Source organism: Echinops telfairi, unplaced genomic scaffold, assembly GCF_000313985.2.
Source record: "Echinops telfairi isolate 266 unplaced genomic scaffold, ASM31398v2 ScPeMD7_3533;HRSCAF=4204_1, whole genome shotgun sequence".
NCBI classification, from domain to species: Eukaryota; Metazoa; Chordata; class Mammalia; order Afrosoricida; family Tenrecidae; genus Echinops; species Echinops telfairi.
Genome location: NW_022107432.1, coordinates 5,412,326 through 5,433,608, shown reverse-complemented (window position 1 = coordinate 5,433,608; position 21,283 = coordinate 5,412,326). Strand labels below are relative to the sequence as shown.

The following is a 21,283-nucleotide window of genomic DNA, read 5'->3' as shown; positions in this document are numbered from 1 at the left end:
CTGATGCCAGGGGCTTAAGTGGAGAGCAAATGTTTTGAGAAGGATGAGAGCAATAAATGTACAAATGTGCTTTACACAATTGATGTACATATGGATTGTGATAAGAGTTGTATGAGCCCCTAATAAAATGATTTAAAACAAAGAAAGAAAGAAAACTGAAATAAACGTTATGCTTAAAAAAGAAAAAACTCAAAATACAGTTATTGCCATCAACTCAACCCTGATTCAGAGCAACCCTGTAGTATAAAGTAGAACTGCCCCATTGGACTTCTGAGACATTAACGCTTCATAGGGATAGACAGCTCCTTCCACCCAAGGGGCCACTGGTGAGTTAAAACCTCTGACTTTGTGATTAGCAGCTCAATGAGCCACCAGGGCTTTTTATTTTTTTATTTTTGGGATACATTCAAACCAAACTATACTGCTATAAACTCATTTTTGCATTATTTGATTTTTTGAGTTCTATGATAATACATATTAGTATAACCAGGATTTAAAAAACAAAAACACTTTCCTGCATATAATTTAAATAAAATTTAATTTTTGATAGAACAGAAGGAATATCAGTAGATTGTAGCTTTTGGATAAACAAATGTGGACGAGGCATTTGGCAGAGTGCCAGGCACATAGTAAATTCTCTGAAAATAGTAGGTATTATTGTGATAATTGTGAGCTATTTCTTTGGCCTTTTCCAATTATACTACTTTCCTTTCCTATATTCCCTTTTTTGAAATAAAAATCAGTATTTCTTTTTCATTTAACATGGAAGAACACCACGATGAAAGTTAAATTGCTAAAAGTTGCATGATAAGCATATTTTTAAAAGAAAAGAAAGCATACCAAATTCAATGGCAGAACTAAAAAGAAAAGAGGCCATTAACCACCTGTACAACACCGAGGAAGGTCACTGTCAGGTTTCTAGTCCTCAGTCTCCTGATCTATAAATAGAGATAGTTCACACCAAAATTGAGTGTACAACTCTTCTTAAGAGGATTGAACTATTGAATTGTATGATGTGTGAATTATATGCCAATAAAACTGCTCAATTTTTTATAAGACGGATTACATATCTCTTGTATAGCTTCATAGTCTAACTTATTATGTAATTTTCAAATTTGTGTTTTATTCCCCACAAGTATAATTTTTTTTAAATTATTTAATAAAGGTTGAAATCAACTTCTCACTAAGTCTTGGCAAACTCAAAGTATTGATTCCATTCTTTGCCAAATGAATTTCTCAGATAGGATTGTGTGTATGTGTGACTATGCATTTATATATACATTTACATTGTATAGAATTACATTGTATAGTTTATGTAAATGAACTGGTATGTGATGCCTAACCGTAACACATTTTTCAAAAAAATTTTTAACTTTAAATTGTTAGTATTCATGAAATAAATGTGCCTTCCCATGTATTCCCTCCCAACATCCAAAGGAAATTCTAAATATTTTGTTGGAATATATATCTATTCTATTATCAATCAATGAGGATAAGATAACAATGGCAAACAATGAGAAAGTCAGTTGTGCTGTAAAGCTGAAGCTAAGAATCAATACAGCAATTGAGATAAAGTATGAGGAGTTGCATCCAAATTCTTATTATGGAAAATCTCTTTTCCCAAACACACTAAGCTTAAGTAACAGTGGTACTTATAAGTGATACATTGAACAAGATATTAGAAAATGTTTTAATAGCAATTTGGAAAAAAAGACAAGCAGAAATTGTCACCTTATATAAATTTATGTAAATCCTCAGTAAATGTAGGGAGCATATTAAAATAAGTTCTTGTAAAGGTGTTCAATTGGAGAACAAACCCAATTATTTAAATACGTAGATTGATGATGCTACTGATATTTATGATGCTACGAATGATGCTGCCCACTACCATGAGTCATTTTCAACTCATACCAACCTGATAGGACAGAGTAACACTACTCCATAGGGTTTCAAAGGCTGTAATTTATATATATACATATAGATTATATATATACAAGTATATATATATTATATATATACAAATATATATATTTGTTGTTAAGAATATACACAGCAAGGCAGACACCAATGCAATACTTCTTACATGTACAATTCTGTGACATCGATTATATGCTTCAAGTGTGCAAACATACTCTGCAGTATTTAATTAATCATTCCTCCCCCATTAACATAAACTCACTAGTCAATTTGATCCCTTATAGATAGTTTTTTTAAGCATAATACTCATGATAGATATTTTTCATTAGTTATGTTTTAGCTATTCCTTGCTTTTAGGAAGAGTTCAGGGAATATCTTTGATTTGAGGCTTAAAGATTATGCCAGGACAACAGTTTCAAGGATTTACCCAACCTGCATGGCTTCAGGAAGACTGATGTTCATGAGAATTTGAAATTCTGTTCTGTATTTTGCCCTTTTGGTAAGCATTCTCCTATGGAATCTTTAATCAAAATGTTCTGTAGTGATACTTGGGTACCACCCAGTCCTAGGATCACAACAAAAGAAGCAATTGTTCATGGAGGGACACAAGTCAATTCCAACACCTAGCAATCCTATTTAGGGCTTCCAAGTGCTTCCAATATTCATAGGAGCAGATGAATGACCTTATCTCTCTCCGGCAGAGATATCGGTGGTTTGAACTGCCAACCTCAGGCTTAACAATCCCTTACCTGAAAATACCGCCAGGGTTCCTTATACATTGGCTATGTACCTTCGATTACTGGCTCTCTTTTTACCTCTGTTGTTCCAGCAAATGGAGACTCATGGATCATTTGGGATTGGATGGCCACTTAACAAACTTTTAAAACCTTGGATACTACATGTCAACAATAGAAGTCAGAACAAAAGCACTGGATATGCTATTAGGTCAATTAACTGGGATGTCACATGAAACCGTGACCCTAAATCTTGAAACCAAGTCCCATAATGGTTTTGGTTGTATACAAACAAGGTCTAATAATCTTTATAGGAGCAGGCTGGCACACCTTTCTTCCCCAGAGTGGTTAATGGGTTTCATTTATCATCCAAGTACTTTTACCACTGTGCTGTTAGGGTTCCTTTTGATACTATTAGTGGAATAAATTAATAGCATTATAGAAAAACTAAATAACAAATATTTTTATATTGAGGTCCACCCAAGGACCTACTGTACTCATTATATTTTCTTATTGATTAAAGGAGATCTGTGTGAATTACATTTTAACATGTCCACAGTAAGATTTTATTTTATTGTAAAAAAAATAAGCCAAGACCTTTCTTGCCTAGATATAGAGAAAACAATATCTGTAAGAAAGGTTGAAAGAATTTCCTAAACCAAATTTAAATTTATTGGAATTATTCAAGAAGTGTTTGGAAGAAGTCCAGATTTTACCAACATAAAGCAAATGAATAAACTACAAGTTAATATTAAAATAATAAAACAGAACATACAAAAACAAAAAGTAGTTAGGTTGGAAGATGCTTAATTTTCCTATATAGCACTGATGTGCCTTCCTACACTTCTTGCTAGAATTTAATAAATAACAACACAAATCACCATTGAATCAGACAAGTTACTCAATAAACATACAATTCAATCATTTAGTCTATGATATAAACTAAAAAAACAAAAAACTTAGAAACTCATCCAGAAATACATTTCCCAGTATCATTATTTTCAAAAACTTAATATTATTCATTAAGTCATCTAATAACAATGGAGTCTTTTCTTATCAGAATTAGGAGCTGAAAGAGATATACTTTTTATCTAGTAAATTCTTTCTATTTAATTTTTCCCCTTTTATATTTGCTCTTGAGTCTACGTGTGCAATTATCTCATGTCAAATAAAATATAATCTTTATAATTGCAGTAGGGGAGAAAAGATAATTCTGTGGAGGGAAATTATTCAAGGCAGAAGGACTAAAATTACCAGTCTTAATTAGTTTTGTATTTCTATTGGGTAAAGGAATTGCTGTTTGGGAGCTAAGAATATGTTCAGCTCCTCAGGGAGTAATAATGTATTTGACATGGGACAAGGAAAGAAACAAAATAAACGATTGGTTTTCAGCTTGAATTGCTGTATAACTAACAAGAAAATAAGAAAGAATAATAAGGACCATTTACTTGCTAACAGTCATGAAATTACATTCAATCATATTTCTGCAAATAAAACTCACTTGAAAGAAATGCGCTGGGATACTCTTAGACCTGGACACACCATGGAGATCTGTTGCTTCAAAACGCACAAACTGGAGGTGATTTCTGGTCATCTCTTGTTTAATGTGCTTCATTCTCGAGGAGAGTTGAGGTAGGGTGGGAAATGGACTGCTGTCTTTGGGGTGATCTGTAAAATAAAAGTCAGTGGATCGTGATGAATTAAAAAACAAGAATGATGAGAAATACAACCTTCCTCTAGTTCCTAAAGGTTTCCTCCCCGCTCCCACTACCATGACTCGAATTCTATCTTGCAAGACTGGCTAGACCAGAGGAGGTACACTGGTACAGATAGGAACTGAAAATACAGGGAATCCAGGACGGATGAGCCCTATAGAACCAGTGGTGTGAGTAGCAAAACAGGGAGGGTAAAGGGAGAATGGGTAGGGAAGAGGGAACCGATTACATGGAACTGTGTGTGACCTCCTCCCTGGGGGACAGACAACCAAAAAGTGGATGAAGGGAGACGTCGGACAGGGCAAGATATGACAAAATACCCATTTATAAACTATCAAGGGCTCATGCGGGAGGGGGGAGTGGAGAGGGAGGGGAAAAATGAGGACCTAATGTCGGGGGTTTAAATGGAGAGAAAATGTTTTGAGAAACGATGTACAAATGCGCTTTACACAATTGATGTGTGTATGGATTGGGATAACAGTTGTATGAGCCCCTAATAAAATGTTAAAAAAAAAAAGAAAAGAAAAGACATTAATTGAAAAGACAACCTACAGAGCATAATAAAGATTTGAAAATCAAAAACAAAAAAAAAAGAGTAAAATAAAAAAAACAACAACAAGAAGACGTTAAAACTCAAAGCCCACTGCCATCTGGCTGATTCAGACTTACAGCGACCCTCTAGGAAAGGCGGAGCTCCTCTTGAGGGTTTCCAAGATTGGACCAGACAACCTCATCTTTCTCTCTCAGGGATCCGGGTAGGTTTGACACACAGCACCACTGGGAGAGGTTTGGAGTTAGGAGTGGATTTCAATCCAGTCAATTCGAACACATAGTGTCTCCACAGGTGCCAGAGGAGAGCTGTGCTCCATAGAGTTTTACTGGCTACTCTTTCAGAGGGAGCTCAGCAGGTCTTTTTTAAGACGGGCCTCTGGGTGATCGCTAACTTTTAGGTTAGCAGAGAAGCTCCTTGATATTTTGTGCCACTCAAGGATTCCCAAGAGGAAGTTTGATTATGCTTTCTAAAGAAAGCATCATATACATATTGTCATCGTGTCATTGGTGGAGTGTTGGAAATCTTACCCTTTCTTACATTCCTTTACTATCTTCCCAAGAGCATTGTCTCTAACAGGCTGATTATCACAAACCAAACTTCTGCCACTGAGTCGATTTCAACTCACAGCAAACAGTCAAGCTGCTCCTTTGGATTTCCAAGACAGTAAGTCTTTACGGGGTAGCCAGCTTCCTCTCTCGTACCAGCTGATGGTGGTTTTGAATTGCCAACCTGTGGTCAGCAGCCCCCAGTGCTTTCCTAGGTGGGCCAGCAACGTTCTTTTCATTTACCTTTAGCTGGAAGTTAACATTATTTATGTAAGTATAAAACAAAAATATATATCTACAGTAGAACTCCAGTACTCGACTGCATCAGTAATTGAATTTTGACACGAAATGTCGAGAACATTTTGCATCAGAGCTCAGACAAAACATCGGGCTCTGACCCCACGCATGTGATTTGTATTAACAAAATCATTTCCTGTTTCGGTCACTCCGCGTTAGTTGGTGTTGTTAGTACGCGTTGTTTAAACTTCTTGCGGCTGTGTTGCAAGCATTTTGCTATAATTTTCTTAGTTTTGTGGCTTTTTGTACTGTTTTTAGATTTAAAAAAGTGGGCCCTGCGAAAGAGTTTTTTGAAAAGAATCATCATGATAAGGAACTGGTTAATCGCGTTGCCGATATTGTTGATGATAATTTAGTAAACCCTTTCAGAAAACAGTTGAGGAAACGCCAACAGCAGACCACATAAGACAGATTTTTTTTTTTTTTCAGAGAAAACCAGGCAGGTCCTAGTGAAGAAAGACAAAGGGAAAAATTGAAAAGCGGCTACCAGTGGATTTGAAGGAGGGGGATTCCGCTTCCAAACAATGGCTCTCTCTCCATCCCTCCTCTCCGCCTCCGTGTCCTCAGATCCAGCCCCTCATCCGTCTCAAGGTAGGGGCCATACTGTCGTTAAAAACCTTTTTAATGTTGTGTTTCTTATTTAAATTATATTATTTAACTCTAAACTTATTTACTTTGAAATTGGCATGTAATGTTTTGTATAAAAAGACAAGATTAGAGTAAAAACTTGGTGGTCGAAAACGGATGATTCCATTTTCAGTTATTTCTTATGGGAAAAATTGATTTGGAACTCAATGCTCCTTCTAAAACGGAATAGCTTCGAGGTCCGGCGTTTGTGTGTGTGTGTGTGTGTTTGTGTGTGTGTGTGTGTGTGTGTTACACAAGAACACTGTCAGCCCATCGTTGCAGCCATTGTGTCATTCCATCGTGTGTGTTACACAAGAACACTGTCAGCCCATCGTTGCAGCCATTGTGTCATTCCATCTCTTGAGCACCTTCATCTTTTTCATTGAACCTCTATTTTGTCAAGCACGAAGTCCTTCTCCAGAGACTGATCCCTCATGGTAATATGTACAAAATACAGATGATGAAGTTTCACCATCCTTGTTTCTAAGGAGCATCCTGGCTCTGATTTTGTTGTTGTTGTGTTTTAAATCCAAGACTGATCTTTCTGTTCTTCTCACAGTCTGGCATACTTACCTTCTCCTCTAACACCACAGTTCTAATCTCACAGTCTGGTATACTTACCTTCTCCTCTAACACCACAGTTCTAATCTCACAGTCTGGAATACTTACCTTCTCCTCTAACACCACAGTTCTAAGGCATCAATCCTAACTCCATCTTCTCCGTTCATCATTTAGCTTTCATGAGTATATGAGACTATTGGAATCACGATGGCTTATGTCAGGCAGACTTTGTTAGGCTGAATTCTCTAGAGAAGCAAAACCAGAGATGTGCCTATATGTAATTATATAGAAAAATAGTTATATAAATAAATGGCTCACATAGTTCTAGAAACGGATAAATCCAGTCTGATTCAAGTCTGTGGCTCATATGGCAAGCTAAATGTTCCTCCCAACTCATGTAGCTGTCAGGCCTGACAAACCAGGGAGAAGAAAGATGAAACAAAGACCACAGGCTGGTGGATACAAAGTCAAATGAATCCAAGGTTTGCAGTCTGCGGGAGGCTCCTGGGATTAGCAGCTAAAGCAGCAGAAAGTCAACAAACCGGATGCTGAACCCAGATCTAGTACAACTGGCAAGCTTTCCCACAGGATCTGCTTTAAAAATGATCAGGCCACACCCCTGAGGAGTCTTTCTTCTAATTGCATCAATGCTAGGACCTGAACAAGAACTGCTATAAGTATTAGCTGCTCACAGAGTTGATAGCATTTTGCTAGATTCCATAATGGAATGGATTTTCCACCCATGTTTGATCACACCCTGAACGATTATTGCCAGACTACTAAAAAGCTTGGCCCAGACTAGTTTACATACCATATATACTCGTGTATTAGTCTAGTTTTTTCAGCACATTTGTAATGCCGTTTTTGTAGTAAAACTAGGTGCCTCGGCTGATATTCGTGTCGGTTTATACTCGAGTACATACAGTATATCTTAACTATCACATACACTTTAGCCATCAAGGTGCTATCTCTGCTATTTAAAACTCTGAAGAGAGATTTTGCAGTAAATTTTCCCAATACAGAAAATCCTTTGATTTATTGTCTGGTGTTTTTATGATTATTGATTATGGACCAAAGTAAAATGAAATCCTGGACAAATTCATTTTTCCCCATCAATCGTGATGTTACTTATTATTCCAGTTGTAAGGATTTTCACTTTCCTTATGTTGAGCTGTGATCCATAATGAAGCCTGTAGCCTTGGTCTTCATCACTAAGTGCAGTCTTCTTCGCTTTCGGTAAGCAAGGGTGTGCCATCTGAATATTGAAGGTTTTTAATGCACCTGTCGACAGTCCTGATACCACATTCTACTTCATGTAGTCCACCTACTCAGATTATTTGCTCGCCATTCAGCTAGAATATACACACACACACACACACACACGTATGACACAACCCTGACACACGTGTCCTGATTTTAAACCATGCAACATGTCCTTTCTCTCTTTGAATGGCTGTCCCTTGGTCTGTGTACAGGTTCTGCAAGAGCACAATTAAGTGTTCTGGAATTCCAGTCTTTGAAACATTATCTATAATTGGTTATGATCCACATAGTTTTATACTTTTGCTTATTCAATAAAACAGAGGGGCGCCTCTTTCTAGCACTCGCTATTTTCAGCCAAGATTCATCTGTTTTCAGCAATGATTTCCCTTGTGCCAAATCTTCTTCTGTATCCAGCTTGAATTTCTGGAAATTCCCTGTTGATATAGTGCTGTGACCATTTTTAATTACTTTCCACAAAATTTTGTGTGTATGTGATAAGAATGATATTCTCAATAATTTCCACATTCTGTTGGACACCACTCTTTGAAAGGGGCAAAAATATAGATTTCTTCCACTTGGTTGTCCAAGTAGCTATCATTTGAGTATTTTGGTTGTTTGGGGTTTTTTTTTCTTTTTTTTGCATAAGCAGTGTTTCGCCCATTTCTTGGCTCATCTCTTCTGGTATCCTGCCAATTCGTGGAGCTTTATTTTTGCAGTGCCTTTACTTCACCTACATTTCTTCCTTCAGTGCTATCAGTTCTTGATCAGAGTGTAGTGGTACCAAACAAATCCCAAAGCTGATCTGTTCTACTTCTAGGCCTGCATTAGCAAAGGCAAATTTGTTATCCTATTTTAGCCCAGCTTTCTCATCAATAGAATATTACTTACTTCAGAGGATTGTTATGAGTATTGAACATGGTATTTAACATTTCTGACAGTACCATAAACATGCTACTTAAATATATAAAATGAACATAATTACTCTGTCCTACATAAATGGTAACTTAATAATGTTTGTAACTGAATTCCTATCCATCTGTCACATTTCTCTGACATTAAGCAGCTATCATTTTAAACAATAACTACATATATTTTTCTCAAGTTATAATTAAGTTTTTAAAATAAGCATAATGTTTGACAGTTAAAAACATAGATTTTAAGTACAAGATACATGAAGAAAACAAATGACTAGTGTCACCTATACAAATATATTAGGGATAATGTCCTGTGACTGATACATTTGGCTACTCTGAGATCCCTTAGGCTTTATAACCACCTTCCATTTAACACAAACCATTAAACTGAAGCAATTACAATGTTTCATGCTAAATTAGCACTTGCTGTGCTCCTAACCCATTCTGAAATATTGGGTGTTTTCCCTCAAGTGGAATAATGCTCCTTAAGTGAAATAATGTGGGCATGCATTTTGATACGTTGAAAATTTCAGATAATCAGTATGTTAATATATTAGATCATTGTATTTCCCTCTGCCGTTGAGTAGATTCTAACTCATTGTGATGCTATATCGGACCACTGAGGCTATATATATGTTTATAAGAGCAGTAGCTTATTCCTCCCCCAGAACAACTGGAACAATTGGTCGGGGTTTGAACCGGGGTTGGTTGCCGTTAGCAAGGTAACCAACGAGCGGAACCAACAACGCTCACCTGACAGCACCACCAGAGAGCTCTGCAAACAATTATCTATGAGCTATAAATAAATGAATGACATTTTTAAAAGGTAGAAAAGCACCTCCTGTGAAATAAAGTCATTTTGTTGGTTTATCAGTCATTTCATGAGAGGAGCCATATTTGGTTTTTTGCTCATCTACATCTTCTAAAGTGTCTACAGTAAATATAGATTATTTTAAAACGGGAAAGATATCCATCCACTCAAGACATATTTTTTTAATCACCACGCACAGTTCACTTGGGCATAAACCTAGGAAGCCGTCATAATTAGCCTATCCTCCTGGAACTTCTGCTCCATCGAGTAGCGCAACCATGGATGATAAGTAAGGCATCGAGTACTGAGATGTGATCATTTCAGATGCTGCATAGTGCCAAAATAATAAACCCTCATCTCCTAGACTACCGAAGCTATGAAATCTGGTCACAGCATGAAGTTGCAACCCCTGATGCACTGTGAGATCTCCATGTTGCAGTGTGACTGGACAGTGAACATGTCACTCGGTTTCCATTTTCTCCAGAGCCCTTATCACCACATCCCATGTTTTATAAGCACATGTTTACTGCCTGCTGCACCCTCCCCCTCCAGGGTGTCAGTTCTGAAAAACCAGAAGTTGAGCTTTATTGTACGGTCTCCCTAGTGTCTCTCTGTAGCAGTGCCATCTTATTACAGGAACTCCGTTATATGCTTTCAATTCAGAGAGTGTGTGAATGGGAATGAATATGTTCCATGCGATTTGACCTTGTCTGACTCCCAAACCTCAAGCCCACTGCTGCCGGATCAATTGAAGCTAACGAGTGAAAATTGGCATCACGTATTTTGATATATGTATGCGAAGCATCAATTTTACATTTAGAAGTGCAATTCTCTCACCAAATATGAGAGCCATAGCCAATCTATTTTCACTTTTGAAACATCAGCTAATTTTACTACATCATTATCTGAATTTCTTTCCTTCAAATAAATCATGCTTGTTCGTTACAATTAAATCTTGTGGTCAGCCCTTCCCAGCTGCACATGGCGAATAGCAGGCAGATAATGGCCAGTTCAGATACTCATTTGTTTTACTTACAGTGCAGGTCATGGGAGCTGTGCTCCTTCCCCATCCCCTCAGAGGACTAACACATTAAATCAACGTACTTTTACGAAGAAAGTTTTATTGGTGTGAGTATTAAGGGGAAAAAATAGGAAAACCTTTTTAAACACTATCAAAGCTCTATAGCAACTCAATGGCCTATGGGAAATGTTGTCTATGTTCAGTAACAATGAGGAAATAGTCTAGTTACAGTGAACAAGCCCTGTTCACTGATAAAAGGCAGATTGAAGAAGTCAGTTGGGCTTTCAGAAACAGCAATTCAAAAACAGCAAAACACATCCCAGAGTACACTGTTTATTGAAGTCAGCTATCTCCCACCTGGGAGCACAATCCATACGCCTGCCCAAGCTCTGCCTTCCCATATCCACATGGCTATTTGAGAGCTTCCCTGTTGGTATAGACGTGACTCTACCATCTAGCCATATCGAGTTAGACTAGGCACACTTAGAAAGCCCAGGTTCTAGATAGAAATAAAAACAATAAGAAGTTATAAAGGAGCTTTTCTTTGGGAAAAAAATGTGAAAGCCCCAGTTATTATCACAGAGGAGCAAATCACCACCTGCCTTGAGATTGTTTTACAATTATCTTTGGAGACTGGTTTTCAGGTTCTATTTTAAATTCCATGTTGGTGTTTTGAGGCAAGTTATAAGCTTTTCATTCTTTGTCATCGTTAGTTACCATCGAATCAACGCTAATTCAAGGAAACCTTATGGCCAACATAGCAACTCTAATTTACAGGAACCTTGTGTTTACTGGTCATTCAACATCTTCACAATCACCAGTATGTTCAAGTTCATCATTGTGGCTATTTTGTGAATGCATCTCGTCAACGGTCTCCCTCATCTTCAAAAGCCTTCTCCATCACCAAGAGCGATACCCTTATCCCGCCTAATGAGCTGGCCAAAGCCTGCAAGTTGGACAGTGTGCTCTTGTGGTCTATAAGCTTTTCATTGGCTTATTTTTCAGAAGTAGATTTTCAGGACTTTTTCCCTAGCCTGCCTTCATCTGAAAGTTCTACTGAACCCTGTACACTGTGGGTGACACTAGTATTTAAAATGTCAGTCTCGTAGCTTCAGCATCGTAGCAATATGCAAGCCACCGCAGAATGACAAACTGACAGTCTAGTGGTGGTTTTGGTACATAGGGCCTGTACTTAATTCCATCCTGGGCCATAGAAAAAGCTTCTGAACTAATGATGTTAAATAGAATACCTAGTGTTGTTGTTAGGTGCCATCTAGTCAGTGCCAACCCACAGAGACCCTATGCACACAAAAGAAGCACTGCCCAGGCCTTCACCATCCACCCCATTGTTGCTGTGCTTGAGCCCAGTGTTGCAGCTGCTGTGTCAATCCATCTCTTTAAGGGCCTCCTTCTTTTCCACTGCTCCTTTACTTTAGCAAACATGATGTCCTTCTCCCCCTGACAATATGTCTGCAGTATGTAACACAAGATCTCACCAGCCTTGCCTCTATGAAGCATCTGGCCACACGTCTTCCAAGACAGATTTGCTCGTCCTTTTAGCAGTTCATGGTCCTTTTCATATTCTTCCCCAGCACCTCGATTGTTTCTTCTTCAGTCTCCCTTATTCAATGCCCAACATTCACTTGCATAGGCAACAACTGAAAATACCGTGGTTTGAAGCAGGTGTAATTTACTTCTCGGAGTAACATTCCTATTTTCAACACTGTGAAGAAGTTTAGTGCAGCAGATTGACCCAATGCAATGCAACTTTTGATCTCTTGACTGTGCTTCTATGAACATTGACATGGATCCAAGCAAGACAATATCTTCGACAATTTCAGTCTTTCCTCCATTTATCCTGTTGTTATCTTTTGTTTCAGATGTGAGGAATTTAGTCTTCTTGACATTGAGTTGTAATCCACACTGAAAGCTGAAACCCTTGATCTTCATCAGCAAGTGCTTCAAATTCTCCTTACTTGCAGCAAGGAAGGTTATGTCATATGCATATCTGGTTTTTTTAGTAAGCCTTCCTCCAATCCTGATACCATGTTCTTCTTCATATAATCTAGCTTCTCTGACTGAATAAATATGGTGAGAGGATGCAACCCAGGCTACCATTTTAAACAATGCAATATTCCCTGGTTCTCTTTACACAACTGCCTCTTGATCCATGTAAAAACTCCCCATGGGCACAACTAAGTATTCTGGAATTCCCAGTATTCTCAAAGCTATCCATAGTTTATGATGCTCTACACAGTCTAATGTCTTTGCACAGTCAATAAAACACAAGTAAACAAGCATCTTTCTGTTGTTCCTTGCGACAAGATCCATCTGACAATAGCAATGATAACCTGTATTGTACATGCTCTTCTGAATCCAGCCTGAACTTCTGGCTGATCTCTGGCAATGTACTGTGGCACCTATAAATGCTGTTACAGCAACACAATTGAATGCCTCGCTGGAGCTGATTCATTCAACATAGGGTTGATATTTCTCTATAGAAACCTTTATCTAAAGCAACCTTGAGTGGGGCACTGTGATAGTTATGTAGGTTTTGTGTCAACTTGGCTCAGGCAGGACTTTAATAGTTTGGCAGTTAAGGCCTCTCCCACGATGTGATCTAACACAATGTAAGCAACTCTAGGATGGGATCTGATCTGAGCAGCCAAGCAGTGTGGGAAGAGTGGGGTGGAATGCAACCTCTACTCAGTTCACAACCCTGACATTTTCTCAGAAGTGAGGCTTACTGTATACATAACTAAATGCTGTGGGAAAGTTCTGTTCTTGCTGATTTGAATCCTGCATCTGGCTCTTGGCCACTGTCTTGATTTAAATTCCTTTACACACATACTTGATATACAGAGATAGAGATGGATATATTGTTGATGATAGGTGTGTTCTAACTCATGTTGACCCTACATGCAACAGAACAAAACAGCACCTGATCCTTCGACGTCTTCACATTGTTCTTATAGGAGTGCAGTCATTGTTGCAGCCTCTGTGTCAGTCCACCTTGTGAGTCTTCCTCTTTTTTGCTGCCCCTCTACGTTACCAAGGAAGCTGTCCTTTCTCAGGACATCCGATAACATGTCCAAAGTGTGTGAGATGAAGTTTTGCCATCCTTGCCTCTAAGGAATATTCTGCTTGTACTTCTTCTGAGGCATTTGCTTGTTCTTTTGACAGTCCATGGTACCTTCAATATTTTTCACCAGCACCACAAGTACACACAATATTATATATGTGAGTATATATGTGTGTGTGTATATATCATATATGAACATAATATATATATGTTATATATCACTGGTTTTGCTTCTCTAGAGAACCCGACCTAACACAGATATGTATCCTCTCGTTCATCAGCTGACTTTTTTCCCTATAAACAGCCAGATGGTAAATAGTTACTACTCGATGGGCTATCCTGTCTCTCTCACAACTTCTTAATCCTGCCCGTGTAGCATGAAAGCTAGGTACGGCCGTTAATGAGATGGGTTGACACAGGGGCTGCAACAATGAACGCAAGCATAGGGGCAATTATGAGGCTGGTGCAAGACTCAGCAGTGCTTTATTCTGCTGTACGTGGGGTCACTGTGAGTCGGTTACAACTCAACGGCACTAACAGCTTGGAAGCAGACACAGACAAGGCCAATGAAAATGTATTCACAAGTCCAATCCAGCAGATATGGTCGATTGTCAACCGTGCTGTTGTCTTTTTCAACAGAACCACTTCCTGTTGTCTTACCCCCAGCCCACCTCACTCCTTTGTATTATCCACATGGCCCCTCTAGGTCCATGTGTAGACAGCTCCAAATGGTTTGGAATGGCTGCTCATGTTCCCTATTTCATGGAGAAATCAGGAAACAAAGGACAGAGAAATCCAGAGATGAGAGATGGTATGGTAAACGGAATGGGCTCCAAAAAGGTTCCTAAACCAAACGAAGCCAAACTCAGCACTGTCGGTTCTGACTGATAAAGCCGCTGCAGAACAGAACAACGTGACTTTCTAAGAGCGCGGTCTATAGACGCTGGCTGCCACAGCTTTCTCCCGCAGAAATGCTGGTGAGTGCCCATCTGTTACTGTGTTAAACTTCATGTAAAAGAAGGCTTTGTAGATGGAATTAAGGTTATGGACATTAGCATTAAAAGATTATCCAGGTGATCCCTAAAAGCAAGTAATTTACTGGAGGGGAATTTTGAGAGATTCAAAACTAGAGGAGTTCCAATCTCTGCTGGCTCTGAGATAGAGGATGGAAAAGAGTCCTCTAAGATCTAAAAGTAGCCATACCTGACAATGAGTGAGAGCAGAAACCTCACTCGTTTACCCAAATGAATTCTGCTAATCTCCATGAAAGTTGATTGTCATCTGGAGTCTCCAGAGAAGAACCCAGACAGCCAACACCTTGGCTTCAGCCTTATTTACAACCTACAGCACCGAAATGAGACAAGTCAACCTACATTGTTGACACAGAGTTATGAAGTAATACATTTGTGTTGTTTTGAGCACCAACAGTGGAAATGTGTTAAGGCAGCCATAGAAATGAAACACAAATGGAGTTCAGACACTTTCCTTCCAGGTCTCCAGCTGCTCGTCGCTGTGTACTGTCTAGTCAGATTCCCCCTCAGAGACGTCCCACAGGGGAGAAAAGAACGGTCTCATAGCATTTCCCAGACTGCCCGACAAGAGCACATTATATGTCTGTGTACAGCTTTTCTCCACTGGGGTGGAGAAGTTGTTCAAAATGCCAGACCTCTGCTTAACAGATGAGTGCAGGTTATCACCAGGGTTCCCGGAGCTTTGCTACCTCTCCAGCTTTCTAAACCTTGTTTCTTCAGCTCTTTCATCCTGGGTCCTATGAACCAAGAGCTATCGCTTTTTCACTAGTTTCCATCATTTGCATCAAAGAAAATATTAACCAAGGAAAATGATAACAAAATATTAACACACATACTAAAACAATGACCTCACTATCAATAAATGAATGACAGGCTTGAAACAACACTGGTTTCACTGCCATGAAAACGTCAGCGATTATCTACTGCAACCCCTCTGTTCCCAGCGGAGCTCTGCAGTGGGCACCTCACCGGACACCACTTGATAAGCTACAGGTAGGTAATTGTTCTGCAAGTGCTGATTCCCAGCCCAGCATTCCTCAGCCAGCGTCACATTGTCTCTTAAGACAAACTTGGAACTAGTGACTAGACCCAAACGTCACTTAGCTTCAGAGTCCTTACCATCCTCACCACTGTGACTGGAGTTCCGATTAGATTTTCTGCCAGAAGTACTGACTGATGTTCTCCGGAGTGATGGTTTTAGCGCCATCGTCTGCTCCTTGGAAGTCTTGTCATCATGAGGCTGATGGGGCTCAGTAGCATCGGGTCCCACAACTGGTTTGCTTGCATCCCTCAATGTGTTACACACCATTGCTTCTCTGGTCCTCTCTGCAATAAGGAAGAAGAGGGGGAAATGATGTGAATACGTGTTGCTGTTGTTTCCAACTGCCGTAAGATGCTGAAAGAAAGAGCACTTGACAACAGAAGCTATCCTCGTGAGGAGCAGTGACAGGAGTCCACACTGGTTTCAGCCGTAAAGGGACGCATTGTCTGCAAAGAACATGAAAACAATAATAAAAGCTTTAAAATGCTGCTTTTTATTATTACCATGCAGTGGCAATTTCAACTGCCCCTGTGTTGGCATACCGGTGTTCCCAGGTTTGCACCCACTGTCTAAACGAAGTTCTGTTTAGGTACTAACTAGTTTAAGGACTGTTTCGAGTCTATTGGACTCTACCGGAAATGCCAACAATGGTGCAGAAACTTGCTCAACACCTTTCTCATGATCTCCCAAACCCTCAGTAATTACATTTGTGCTCATTCTCAGCAGAAACGTGTTTCCCTTCCTGTTAACATTTTCTTTCTGCTTGGTTCTCTTTTCTCAACTGTTAACACAGTTCTGCCCCTTCACATTTTGAATATTTTGATAGGTTATTTTCAGATACTTATATTGTAACGTACACTGTAGTCGTCTTTGATCACTGGGTGGTGTAAATGATTAAGTGCCACTGGTTACGTGCTGGGCTGGTAGCTGACACATGGTGCAGCGCGACTCTTCATGGATCCCACTCAAAATCGGCTCCTTGTCAACTGACACTAAATCCCTCACCCCCACCGCACCCGCACGTGGCTTCCCCAGACTAATGTTTATGGGAGTAGAAAGCCTGATCTTTCTCCCATGGAGCTGCAGGTGGTTTCAAACTGCTGACCATGTGGATTGTAGCCCAACGAGTAACCACTGCACCACCTAGTAGTCTCATTTACCATCTTTTACTTTGCCTGTGTGAGGAATAAAAACTCCTTTGCTCTTTTGCCTCTCTGAAACAAAAGAAGAAAACACTTGATGAAAAGACAAGATAAAGTTTGTCTTTGGCCACACATTTTGGGAGAGACCATACTAGCCAAGACACCTTCTGTGATGGATCCATCCCTATCCCCGACTTCCATTGCAGACATGCGTGGTTTCGTGACTTCCTTTCTTGTTTTTCTCGATGCGCTCATTCTCCAGGCTGCAGCCTCGTTATCCTCATCTTTCTTTGCATCCTGAAATAATTAACAAACAAAAAGTAAAACGAGCAAGCGTGCGTGTAACTAAATGTGAATGTCAGTGTCTGGATGCATGACCAGAATGTAAAATGAGCGGAGGGGACGCCTCTTTCTCACTCTGCCATCGGATTGGACGGTTCAAAACTAAAAAGCACGGCCTTCTGCGCATGTGTCAAACTTCCGATAACCTTTGAGATGTAAGCAGAAATGATTGTTGAATACATTAAGATTTTATTCAGTTAGTCCAGATTTTTATCTTTATTTTCCACCTTAGGATATCTTATATTATTGATCTCTATGGACTTGTACCAAGTTGTTTCAGCTAAGAAGAGGTTTTTTTTTATCATTTTTACCTTTTTTTAAAGGTTCTCTAACCTTTTAAATCAGACACATATGTTACCCAAGAATTAGATGCTCTTCTTCCATTTTCCTTACCTCACCTTTAAAACTTCAGTATTAATATCAATAAAATGTATTTATACTAATCAAATATTTTACATTTTTTATTTTCTATTAATAAAATGCTATTGGTGACTGATGTTTATATGCGTGGATCAAATTTCATATTGAAATTGTTGTACAGTTGGGGAAAACCTAGACACAATTTTTAAACAAAGTAACCTAGTTTTACAGTATAGTAGTCATAATCCTTGACAGGGATGTCAAGATGCCAAACGGAATTCCCTGCAGGGAGCTGAGCCGTGCACAAGGGCTGGAGGGGCCAGGTGCCTCAGCACTAACAGCTGCGTAATTTCCTCTGCAGCCCTAGACACAAAGGCTGGCACTGGCTCATTAAGGGTTTTGGAAAACCCCGCATGGTGGTTGAGGTAAAGAGAAAATGACGGGATCAGGGGTAACATCTGTATTTTAAAATGTATTCACATTTGTCAGTTCTACAATATTACTACTGTCTGATTCAAAATGGGTAATATCTGTCCCTGTCAGCTAACTAATGCCTAGGATATCAATGTTTATGCATTTCATTCTTGATGACTGGATTCATACTTTTTTCTAGATTCATACTGATACATATCAAGCTTCAATTATTAATAGATGGCTGCAGCTATTTCTTCTCCTTTTTTAAGAGATATGCATATGAAGTCTTGAAGGTGTTACTCCATCCACGCCATTCTAGCTAACTCTACTTGGAGAAGGCAACTCTTCCTCAGTCCTGTTCTGAGAGCCTTCTAACTTGAGGGGCTCATCTTCTAGAACAATCTCTGACAGTGTTCTGCTTCTACTAGTGAGGTCTTCAGTCTTTGACAAGTTACACGTGGTTCATACGGTTTTCAGCAGCTGTTCCTCAGAAGTAGACCGTCTAGTCCTTCTTGGTAGTCTGGAAGTATAGTTGAAACCGGCTCACTTTGGGTGACCCTGCGGGCATTTGAAGTACCAGGGACATAGCTTCCAGCACCACAGCAACACACAAGCCATCACAGTACGACAAACCAATCACTAAGTATGGATAAACATCGTGGAAATGTTTATTAAACAAAAAACATCACAATGTGAAGCTATTCTTCTCCACATAGCCTCCATTTAGGTCCATACACGTCTGAAGAAGCTGCTTTCACCTCCCGCTCCCTTCCCCAAACAGCTGCTCTCTTCGCTTTACACCTTATGAAAATGACACTTTGGTGGAGATCCAAAGCCCATTAGTAGGCCACTGGAGATCCCCTTGCAGAGGGGTCTCGGGGAGGAGATGAGCCAGTCAGGGTGCGATGTAACAATGATGAGAAATACAATCTTCCTCTAGTTCCTAAAGGTTTCCTCCCCGCTCCCACTACCATGACTCGAATTCTATCTGGCAAGACTGGCTAGACCAGAGGAGGTACACTGGTACAGATAGGAACTGAAAATACAGGGAATCCAGGACGGATGAGCCCTATAGGACCAGTGGTGTGAGTGGCAAAACAGGGAGGGTAAAGGGAGAATGGGTAGGAAAGAGGGAACCGATTACATGGAACTGTGTGTGATCTCCTCCCTGGGGGACAGACAACCAAAAAGTGGATGAAGGGAGACGTCGGACAGGGCAAGATATGACAAAATACCCATTTATAAACTATCAAGGGCTCATGCGGGAGGGGGGAGCGGGGAGGGAGGGGAAAAATGAGGACCTAATGTCGGGGGTTTAAATGGAGAGAAAATGTTTTGAGAAACGATGTACAAATGCGCTTTACACAATTGATGTGTGTATGGATTGGGATAACAGTTGTATGAGCCCCTAATAAAATGTTAAAAAAGAAAAAAAAAAGAAAATGACACTTTGGGCAACCTTGGGTGGTTCCAATCATACGTTTTAAATGTTCCTTGAGCTTAGGGGATGAAAAGAAGTCTGAAGGAGCAAGATGATGGCTTTAAGGTGAATGTGGTAAAGTTTTTAACAAAATTCTCTGAAGTAGCCCTTGCTGCCCTTAAAGAATGAGCAGGTAAATTGTTGTGAGGAGGAGAAAAAATTCCTCAGTACAACTGGCCTTTTTTCTACCAATACAGTTATTAGTTTACTAAAAACTTCTGATTAAGCTCCCATGACCATCACTAGGTCCTTCCAAAAATTCTGTTAAAATTACTTCATTAGGATCCCCCAAACAATCACCATAACCTTCTTACCTAACTTGCCTGCCCTGACTTTAACTGACCCAACTGATCTCATAAGCCACGGATTTAATAGATCTTTTTTTAAGGCACGCTAATGAGCCAAAACAAACATATTATTGAAGGAACTTGTATGCAGACATCCACTAGTCACAGAGACAAATGAGGGGTTACCCCCCATAAAAGCCGGAAGTATTTTCAAAGCTGTGTATTTAATGTATTTTTTAACAAAGCAACCTTATCACCTTCAAAGTACTCTCCATTACACTTAATACATTTGTCAAATCTGTGATTCCATTCTTGGAAACATTTTCAAACTCATCTGTCTGGATGGCTGACAGCACCTCCCTCCTTTTTTTCTTCACTTCTTCTGCATTCTCAAAAACAAAAAGAATTGCAGGAAGCAAGGTTAGATGAGTAAAGGGCATGAGAGACATGCTGTGTTTTGCCCAAAACTGGGGCACTGAGATGGCTGCTAAGCAGGTACATTGTCATGGTGGCAAAACCAGTCCCCTGTCTGCCACATCAGGCCTTTTTTGTCGCACAGTTATGCAATCTTTTTAGAACATCTAAATAGAAAGCTTGATTAACAGTCTGACCTGGTGGAACAAACTCTGAATGCACTACAAGTCAACATTTTAATCCATTTGGAAGTTGACAGATGTCCAGAACAAGGTTCATCATCAGTCAACATTTGACCTTTTTTGAAATGAGAAAACCACGGGTACACTTGAGTTTTTCCCATAGCGCTGTCCTTGAAAGCTGTGTGCAACACCACAACAGTTTCTGTGGCATTTTTCCTGAGCAGGAAACAAAATTTCACAGCCCCATGCTGTTCTCTTAAATGGACCATCAGAGGTTTGAGTGAAACTGCTTTTATGAAAAAACTCACTGGGACGAGAGAGCCTTTCCAGGCAGCAGCACTGGGTGCACTGACTCGGAGCTAGCTCCAGGCTCGTCTCGTGGGAAGAAGGAGTGCTAGGAAACTCCACTCTGCCCAGGGCAGTTCCGCTTGACAATAGGTTTGACTTGGAATAAACCCGTGCATGCATGTGCTTGTGTAAGTCCAGTGAGGTCCCTGGAGAACAGCTGCAGCAATTCCCTCCAAAGACAAAACAGGAGAAGTTCTATTT

General features: G+C 39.7%; 1 protein-coding gene across 1 annotated transcript in view; it reads right to left on the bottom strand.

The window, feature by feature from the left end:
* Positions 1 to 21,283, bottom strand: part of LGSN (lengsin, lens protein with glutamine synthetase domain) — a 40,219-nt gene that overhangs the window by 4,432 nt on the left and 14,504 nt on the right. Inside the window, exons 2-5 of the mRNA XM_045294907.1 lie at positions 17,420 to 17,552; positions 17,274 to 17,327; positions 16,191 to 16,397; positions 4,153 to 4,319 (exon numbers count right to left, since the gene is read on the bottom strand). Coding sequence (XP_045150842.1) covers positions 4,153 to 4,319; positions 16,191 to 16,397; positions 17,274 to 17,327; positions 17,420 to 17,510 — 519 coding nt within the window. The 5' untranslated portion in view covers positions 17,511 to 17,552. The remainder of the gene's footprint in view (positions 1 to 4,152; positions 4,320 to 16,190; positions 16,398 to 17,273; positions 17,328 to 17,419; positions 17,553 to 21,283) is intronic.